General features: G+C 36.3%; 1 protein-coding gene and 1 long non-coding RNA gene across 2 annotated transcripts; one reads left to right on the top strand and one right to left on the bottom strand.

The window, feature by feature from the left end:
• Positions 1–1573: 1573 nt before the first annotated feature.
• LOC113278539 (B3 domain-containing protein Os01g0723500-like) lies at positions 1574–4501 on the top strand. The gene is made up of 4 exons (XM_026527354.1): positions 1574–1643; positions 3043–3460; positions 3567–3721; positions 4016–4501. Exons 1-4 carry the CDS (start codon positions 1641–1643, stop codon positions 4298–4300), a joined length of 861 nt encoding a protein of 286 aa, XP_026383139.1. The 5' UTR covers positions 1574–1640; the 3' UTR covers positions 4301–4501.
• A 3864-nt stretch (positions 4502–8365) lies between these two features.
• On the bottom strand, positions 8366–9085 carry LOC113284503. Its single transcript, XR_003328199.1, has 2 exons — positions 8761–9085; positions 8366–8616 (listed from the first exon to the last, which is right to left on the bottom strand). It is a non-coding gene; the product is annotated as an uncharacterized LOC113284503 (long non-coding RNA).
• Positions 9086–9903: the final 818 nt, after the last annotated feature.

Genomic DNA, 9903 nt, shown 5'->3' with positions numbered 1-9903 from the left:
GATCCTGAGACGTGTCTGCATATGTAAAAGCTTCCTCAGTGCCATATTCATTTGATAAGACCTCTTTGTCATCAACTGCGGGTGTATCCACCTCTAAAACCAATAACCGCGGCTGAACACAGACATGCCCTCGCGTATATTGTTCATCACAGTTGAAACATAAGCCTTTGGCTTGACGTTCCCTTTGCTCTTCCACTGTAAGCAGTTTCTTACCCATAGGTGGAGAAGGTTTTCGAAATTGAGAAGTAGTAGAAATAGTAGTCTGTCTTGACCGCCAAGAATGTCTGGTAGACAACAAAACTTCATCCTGATTGAGTGCTTTCTTAAAAGCAGAAGACAAAGTTGTAGGCTCAAACAACTTAACCACATTTCCAACTTCTGGTTTTAAAGCGAGAATAAAAAGGTTAATTAAGTGACTTTCCTCGAAATCCACAAAGTTGAGAAGATGTTCAAATTCAGGAAGAAAATCTTTAACTGAACCCTTTTGTTTGATTGTACTGATTGCGATTTTCGGATCCACAAACGTTTTCTGAAATCTCTCACGAAGAAGAGTACAAAACGTCACCCATGTAAGAATCTGTTGCTGAGTTCGTTTCCACCTGAACCAAGCATTAGCCTCACCTTTGAGATGAGCAGCAGCTAAATTGACTTTCAGATTATTAGCAATAGAATGCCAAAGAAAGTACTGATCTGCCTGGAAAATCCAACCATCTGGGTCGTCACCATCAAACACAGGAAACTTCAACTGCACTGGTGGAGGACGAGGGGTGTCAAGTAAACCAGGACGAACCGGAGGTGGTTTGGGAAGAACACCAGAACCTTCACCTTCAATGGTCTTTTTAGGTATAAACTCTTCAAGGACAGAGCGTAAGGAATTTGTGAGAGCTGATTCAAAAGTCTTAGCTAGACCATCTGTCAAACTCTTCGTTAAAGCATCGGTCTCTTCCTGACGAGCAAGTTTCTTCTCCTCTCTAGCTGTTGCCTTTACTGCCAAATCGGCAGTGATTTGCTGAAGGAGAGAGTCAATTTTAGCAGACATACTTGTAATGCTGTCATGAACACCCTTCAAGTTATCTGTATAGTCATGACCGCCCATTGTAAAAATTTTTTTTGGTAAAACGCAACCTAGCTCTGAACCAGGTATTAGGGTTCTAAACCCAAATATAATGGACAGACAAATAAGTAGCTTGTTATACCCTTTTCGGTGAGGATTAAACACGCGAGAATTGAGTTAGAACAAGTTGAAGAAGAAGAGAACATAAGAATAAGGTAGACAAGAAGAGAAGAAAGTTGAATAAGAGTTGGTTTCTTTTAACTTGTTATTCCTTACAGACTCAAGAGCCAAATATATATGGCTAGTAATACTTGCGGAACAAGCAATAGTAGTTCTAACTTAACAAGGAAACTAAAGTATACTAAACAAAGAAAACTAATTAAGGATTCTACCAGGAATAGGTGTTGGTACCGTAACAGAAGCCCCATTTTTTGTTTTGTTTTGAAAAGGAAGTGGTGGAGTGTTTTTTTCATAGTGATTTTGTGTAATCAACAGCAAAGATGGTGAAGAAGACAAGATCTTCATCAGTAACTAGAAGAGTTCCTGAATTTTCAAGATCTTTTTCTCCCCTCAAAGCTTCAACAAAATGGTAAGCAGCTTATCTTTTCTTTAAGAAACTGTGAAAGGACCTTTCTTCTCATCAGTTTACTAGACAAGGTTTTCTGTACTCTATATATCATTTACTTATGCCCTCAACCAAGTAAGAAGGATAGAAAGAACCTCAAGTTATGAGAATCGAAAAGTGCTGTCTATTTTTTTAGATAATGGAAGGTAGTGAATGAGCTTGGTTTGTTGTTTGAGAATTGCAACGATGCTTTTTGTTTGAAGGGTATGTCATATGCAGTCTAATCATAGTGTATGAGTACTGCAAGTAGTAGTTAGTTTGCTTAAAGTCATTGGGTGAATTAGTTTTACTACATGAAATTTCAATTAGATGGATCTTTCGAATACAATTTGATAGTAGTGACTTCTTTTAAGATTGATGTATGAATCTTAGTTGTTTTTTTTTTCTTTAATGAGACTGTTAAAATTTTATTACAAACAATTGAATACAATCTGGCCATATTTCTCCAGAAACACTCTGCTAGCTTAGAACAGAGAAAAGCCCATAGCCCCTCAGTCCGCAATTCATTTCAGGGATATTATTACTATGTTATTAACCTCCAAAGTTTTTTACCTAGCTTTTTCCCAGACCAAGCTACCAACTGATTGTGGAGGGTGTCTATGAGACCATTAGGGATCTTAATCTGCAACAAAGTAGTCTCATCGATACCCTGATGCTCTGCACCTTATAAAAAGATGATGAACTCCTTCCACTGAGTTGGACAGGCAACAGTTGGTTGAGGTGATTTCACATCCTCGTTTGTTTAGATTATCCACAGTTGGGATTGCATTTTGAAAGGCTGACCAGGTAAGAATTTCCACTTTAGTAGGAACATGACTAACACAGATGCATCTAGGAGAAATAGAGATTGGAGCTGACTGTTGCCTGCACATCCATTGATAGCAATCTTTTATGGTAAAGCCAGAATTATAGAATATTTGGTCGTCCACCTGATCTGTCAGATGTATGAATCTTAGTTACAGTACTTCCTTAACGTGGCAAATACAATTTGTTTTTCCAGAAAGAATCTCAGTTTGCGAGTTGAATTTTAAAATCATCTTTGTCTCTAACTGTTATTGCTGAAAAGTGCTGTCTATTTGTTTTTATAATGAAAGGTAGTGAATGAGCTTGGTATGTTATATGAAATGAAACAATGTTGTTTGTTTAAAGGGTGTGTCATATGCAGTCTAATTATAAAGAACGAGTACTTCAAGTAGTAGTTTGTTTGCTTAAAGTTATTGGGTGAATTAGTTTACTATGTGAAATTTTAATCAGATGGAGCTTTTGAATACAATTAGGTAATGAGGACTTCTTTTTTTAGATTGATGTATGAATTTTAGTTACAGTACTTTTTTAATGTGGCAAATGCAATTTATTTTTGCAGAAAGTCCCTGTAGAGTTCTTGGAACAATTAACATGTGAAATTCCTAAAATATTTTCTTTGCGTGGTCCAAGTGGAAAAGTTTGGAGAGTACGCTTACTTGAGATGGGTGATGGATATTACTTTGAAAACGGATGGCAAGACTTTGTGATTGATAACTTCGTGAGCGATCAAGATATTTGTGTTTTTAAATATGTTAATGAGAATTGGTTACAAGTGCAAATATTTGAGCAAAATGGATGTGAAAAAGAATCTGCATTTGAAGCCAATTGCAGTCAAACATCCACAACTAATTGTTCTGCAGGACGCTGGGGGGAAAAGGCAGTGAAGAATCAAGGTAAGTTTCCAATATTTAAAGGTCGAGCATCTACAATGAATCGTTCTGCAAGATGCTGGGGAAAAAAGGCAGTGAAGAATCAAGGTAATTTCCCAACAATTATGTGAAGTTAATTTTTTTCGAGTTGTTCCATCTTCTTTCTGTCTCCACAGAATTGTTGTTATCGTATGACTGAATCTGTTTGTTGTAGGTGAAAGACTAGGAGGACCTTTAATATCACAAAGACGTGACATCACAGCGGAAGAAGAAAATATGGCATTGGATGCAGCACTTGGGTTTGTCTCTAGAAATCCCTATACAGTGATCACTATGCGAAATTCCCATGTTTATACTGGATACTGTCTGGTGAGTTTCTGGTTTCCTCGACTTTTTTACTTCTTTTTTTCTTTGTGATCAGCAAAAGTTAGCATAAATGAATAAACTATAAGTATTACAATGAGCTTAGTAACCTCTGTGACCTCCCTGTTTAAGATCCATGTAAATCCAAAACTGTCTATAAGAAGTATTGCCAAATGAGCATGTGGGTGATTGTTCCAAGTTCCGCCTTACATATATAGCACCCGTAAAATTGTCGTATATGGTTAATATTGATTGTTGTCCTGTTTTTATCTTTAACATCAATTTGTTTTGTTAACGCAGCCATTGCCACGCTCATTCTGCAATGAGCATCTTCCTGATCGCAGTCAAGATATGACTTTGAGGGATCCTCGTGGGGAAGTGTGGGGTGTCAGGTTTTACTTTTTCATGAATGAAACTCAGCAGATTGGACAACTTACTACAGGGTGGCGTAAGGTTTCCTTCACAAACAACATCGAAGCTAGTGATGTGTGTATCTTAGAACTCGTTAAACCAGACGAGTTCCAGTTGCATATTTTCAGGGTTGTAGAAGAGATCACACCATTGAAAAGACAACGTGATATTTGAACAGAAACTGATAGTAATGAACAGGTAACCTATTCTGCTTCCAAGGCGTCAGTACAGAATGATCCTTATTTTGGAGTTCATTTACTGCCTAAACCATTTAGTAAAACAATGAGAATTACTAGTATTGTATCTTAATTTTGCCTTATTAGTTACTGTTAATCTAATTTCTAGACGTAAATGTACTCTGGTAATGTTATGTCTTTTGTCGAATGTGCTTAATTCTTAGTATCATAATGTGTTATTGAAGGAGATGCTTCATCTGGCTCGTCAATCTGTAATTTTGCATTTCAATTCGTAGATATTACCATAACAATTGAATTAATCCTTCTGCTGTGACAGAACTGTGGTCAGGGACTCAGATCATTTGACTGATCTGAAAAAAGTTTGTTTGGCTGACAAAATGATCATATATATATACCAGTACTAGTCAAGTCCCCTCATCTCATCACATCATGCTGGGGGCAATGGCCCCCACTGAGCACCTACTTATTCTTCTTCTTCTACTGTATCTAGTGATCTCTCCTTATTTCCTTTATTTGATCTCAATGGCCTACTCTGTTATGTGATTTTGTGTCCCTTTGTTTGGCTGCCTGTCTGCCTGATTGAAACTTGTTTATTAGTATTGAACATGAGCTTGTACCTTGTGGAAGCTTAAAAATTGAGTACTGGTCAGTGGGGTTGGGTTTGATTTGTTCATTTGTTATTCAGTTTTGGTATTTCTTGCCTCCTTTGTCATTCTGGATTCAAAATAAGATTAGAAAAAAAGGGAAGCCCATTTGAAAATTGATCTTCTATGCCGTAATTTGGGTAATTTGAAAAGAAAAAATAAGTTGATCTTCTATGCTGAAAATTAATCTTTTTCTGTAATGGTAGAGGAGCTCATTACAGATATCAAGCTAACAATTTGTAGTGAGTTCACAACAACCGTTTCATGTATAAATGGGATTTTGTAATTAATTTACTGAATTTTGATCTTTTGACTTGTATAACTATACGATGCTTTCTACCGTTACAGAAAAAAGATTTATACTTCACGTTTCCAATGAAATCTGACATTTCTCCTTTAAAGGTAAAGAAAAGAAAAATACACAACTATAATATGATTTAGTATTCATGTTGGGCAAAGGCCCAGGAGTCGATGATGCCCAGACTCCAAAGCAACTTTCAAAAATGTTGCCCCATGCATTTAAGAGTTTGTGAAAGAAAGCGTGAAACACTCGGACTTCAGAATAATCTAGCAGATTATTTGGAACAAAAATTGGCTTTGTGTAATGAAGTAAATCAACAAACTCCAGAGTGTGAATATCTTACACAATCGATGGAACATTCACAAATAAGGAACAAGATCCTTATAAGAGACCTTCTTACAGAATCATGTCAAGAGGTATGCTTTGGCAAATCCTTAGAAAGACATTTTCTACAAGGTATGAATACCTTAAAGGCCATATCGAAAGTCTTGAAAGAAAACATATCTGTAATCTGTTTGATATCAGATCAAGACTACTTGGGTTCGAGTAAAAAGGATATACCATCTTGGGCTCAAAAAATAATCAAGAATATAGCATCATGCAATATTCCTGATGAAAAAGATGTATCAAGCACATTCGAAACCCATACGAGGACACAAGATCATGTCCCTGAAGATAAGAAGGAAGATGTTGCTCTAATGGTACTTGGTGAGAAAAATTCCTCTCACCCCAACATTTAACAATGTTGGAAAGTGCATCCTTACAATGCCCAATCTGTTGATGTAAGGAAGCACAAGTATATGGGCATCTTGTATCCTGTTAATATCTCTTATTGAACATCGAGAGAATACACAATCTAATCGAAGATATTTAAGATTTCTTTATATGTAGAAAAGTTGTCTTACAACAACTTGAGTAAAACAGGATAGATTTTCTTGTCTAGAAGTATTTTTAGATACATGATTTTGAAAAATGATTCTTTTCAAAAAAATCTTTATGATTTGGAAACACATAAGATGCGAAAATATTTTCGAATTTGGTATGTATTATTTATTTAAGGTTGATACCTATGGTAGGTATGTGTTCAAATCCTCTGGTATATGTACTCATCTTGTTTGAGAACTTATACTAAAAGATGTATCCTCAAACCAGATCTCAAGCTAAGATTTTGAAATCTTTAAGTGGAATGGTGATCGCAGTCGTATGCGTCAAAAATAATTCACTTTCTCACTCAACTAAATTTAAATGAAGTATGTGGTAAGAAAGAGTTCGTTCCCACAGAGAGACTTTTGTTGTTATAAAATTTCAGTTTCTTAGCAACCAACGGGGGGGATTTTTGTTTTTATCTAAGCAATAAAATAAATTGAAAGCAATAAAATAACTTGAATAATCAATAAGGAGAAGATATTGGTCACGGGATAGTATCATTCACAAACATGTATTTTCATCAATGACTAGAATTGGTATTTCAATCTCTCATTTACTAAAAGTCCTAGGTTACCTTGATCGCAAGAGTATCCCGTTTATTTCCCGATTTTATCACAAACAACATTAAAAGATGCTATTGTGAAATCTACCTAGAAAGCAACCTAAAGTGTAAAAGCACAAATAAGTTTAACTCCCTAAGAGCATTAAGTTCTATGAAATAAGACTAATCAATGCAAACAAACGTGTAAAAGCACTAATTCGTTTTAACAAAGGTTATGGTTCATATGTGACTAGTAGGATATATCACTACAAGTACTATTCACATTTATGCTACTTGTAATCAGGAATTATCACTTTTTCGTATAATAACCCTAATCTAGCAATAGAAATGAAGACTAATCTTATTGATTCCGGACTCAACCAAACTAACATTCAAATCATAAAACAATATAAACCATGAATCATAAACAATAAAGCTGAGACAAAACTAATCCATTGATTTAAATATTATGCTAGAGAAATCAACTTTCATCCCATAATCAATAATTGTATTTAGCTACTCATAGCTTTTGAGTTCATCATAATCATAATCAAAAATGAATTGAAGAAGATGAAAAATAAATGAAAGCAAACTCTCATAAAATCGCCGCTCTCCCCAAGTTCCAAGTAGAAAATACATCATCCAAAGAATAAAAACTTTTTCTTTTTGTAGCTTTTCCTCTTTCCAAAACTAGGTCTTCAAAGCCCAAAGCCCAATACAAAGATGTCCACCAAGCCCATATGTGAGAACACCCATGTAGAAAATATGTCCAAAAGGAGGTCGCCGGAAACTGGTTAGATGGCCGGAAGTTGGCCGTAGGAGCGGCCGGAAACATCTCAGGTGACCGGCAAAGTCCACCTAGCACCGGTCAACGAGTCAACTCGGTCGGGTCAACTGAGTCAAACCGAGTCAACCAGTCAAATTCACTGAGTCAAAACGAGTCAGCGTCTAGCTAGCCTGACTGAGCTGAGAAAGTTTTGGCCTTAGCCATTGCACTGGCCTAAGTTCTGTTGCACAATCATTGTGCTTCAGCAGCTTCGTATCTTCCCAATCTCAGTATCTAGCTCTCCCTTCCTGCATTGCAACATCACTTCCACTACCTGCAGCTTCAATTCCAGCTGCTATTCTACAATCTCAGCATCAAGCGACACACCACCAGCTGAACTCCAACATCAACACCATATTCAACCTGCAGCATCTCAGATCCATTGTGTAACTTCATTGCAACCCTGTGGCCAATTCATCACCATCAACTCAGATTAAGCTCCAAATACATATAGCTGCAACCATTCCTGTCCAACTGCAACTTCAGCCTGTTGCAGAAACCAACAATTCAGCTCCCAACTGCATAGTGAGTTACACAATACCCATTTCCAGCACCATCAGATAACACTGAACATCATCTCAGCTTCATTTCAGTCACAACAACTCCTTCAAGTCCATCCCAATTAGAGCTGGCAAACGGGCGGGCCGGGGCTGGCTTGTTACGGGTTACACGGGTTCGGGTTAATACGGGCCAAAACCCGCGGATTGATATTCTTCACGGGTAGTCATTTCTTCAACCCGTGCCCGTAACGGGTAAAGCTTGCGGGTTCACGGGTTACCCGGCTTGTTAGATTAAAAATCAAATCAAATTTTAATTAAGTTAATTTAGGACAAATTACAAAGATCAAACACAAGTATTACAATAAGCAAACACAAATCCTTCCAAATCCTTCCCTATAACACCTAACATACATCTAATCAGTCCATTTTCAGCTCAACCCATCGTTGCTTCAATCGCAGCAAGAATTCTATACATTTGAAGGTGAAGTTTTTCTCTTGCTGAGAATCATGCAAATCCAAATGATGGACACCAACTCTTCCCTCAGTTGAGCCAACTTATATACAAAATAAAAAAAAAATAGTTAGTCGGGAAACATAAAAGAATCAGTCACCAACCACTTTTAGAATTAGTAGATAACTTTACAAGAAATTACACCATTTAGTCACAAAACTAGATAATAAAATTCAGAGTGCAATACCATTTTAGATGTTCAACCCCCGTGATGGCTAGAACTGAGTACTGCTAGTTAAAACATACTACAAAAATGTTGCAGAAGAATCTGTGCATTAGCTCCTTCAAATCACAAGGGATTTTGTTGAGACAATTTTTCAACCACCCTCCAAGCATGAACCTTGCCATTTTAGTCACCAACTCTTACTGCCATCAATAGCTCTCTATTTCTCTCCTTTTTCCAAACAAGAACAATCCCATTTAACCAAATCATCTTCCACTCTTTAAAGAAATAAAAACAGAGATGAAAATCAATTTCAATTAGAATATATACTTCAATTAGAATTATCATCAACAACTACAATTACATACACAGGACCATATATACTTCAATTAGAATTATCAACAAACAAAGGCATACCTCATTCAACAATACTACTAGTAATTCGGTCACACCAGTAACTCATATTTTTGCAATTTGTCGTAGGTCATAATTAAGGCGGAAAAAATTAAATAAAAAAGGAATGCAAACGGGAAGGATGATCTACTGACCATTGAAAGTGTTGCGGATCCATCACCTTTTTTGGCCTGCAGAAGTATGTAAAGAATTTCAACTCAATCTCAATGCATAAGAAACTACTAGATAAAACAACCACAGTTGAACAACATGCAATCAAAGAAAAGATTCATAATGATTCTTATAATAAAACCCTAACTCTAAATTCATACTGAGTTTACAATAATTATCTTCTCTTTTTTTTCTGTAAATCAATCTTCAAATAAGAATAATTATTTTCTTCTACATCTCACGATCTTAAATCCCATCTGGAATTTGATAATCAATCCTCAACTCACATAACCCTAATTTATCTTCTCTAAATTACTTCCCCCTTTTGAGTTGGAATCAATTTTTTGACTCAACAACACTACCAACAACCATACTTCGATCTATATTTCCTCAATTTCAAACTCAATTTTAACCCCAGAGAAAACCCAACTTTTTTCCTTTTTAATTCACAACTTCTTCATCATCTTCTTTTTACTTAATTAACATCAGTAACACTATTATTAACACCAACGAAACCTTTCCCCTCAACTCTCGGTCTCAATCTCTCACTATCATTTCTAATTCTCCACCGGCCGAAGAACACAGAAGAAGAGAACGAGCAGA

The sequence above is a fragment of the Papaver somniferum genome, chromosome 5, assembly GCF_003573695.1.
Source record: "Papaver somniferum cultivar HN1 chromosome 5, ASM357369v1, whole genome shotgun sequence".
NCBI lineage: Eukaryota > Viridiplantae > Streptophyta > Magnoliopsida > Ranunculales > Papaveraceae > Papaver > Papaver somniferum.
The sequence above is the reverse complement of the archived record's forward strand: the minus strand, read 5'-3'. Positions and strand labels throughout refer to the sequence as shown.

Bases quoted from the DNA above. Each gene is read 5' to 3' on its own strand.
- LOC113278539 (XM_026527354.1), top strand. The intron at 3,461-3,566 runs GTAATTTCCCAA...TGTTTGTTGTAG, and splicing joins AAAGGCAGTGAAGAATCAAG to GTGAAAGACTAGGAGGACCT. The intron at 3,722-4,015 runs GTGAGTTTCTGG...TTGTTAACGCAG, and splicing joins TTTATACTGGATACTGTCTG to CCATTGCCACGCTCATTCTG.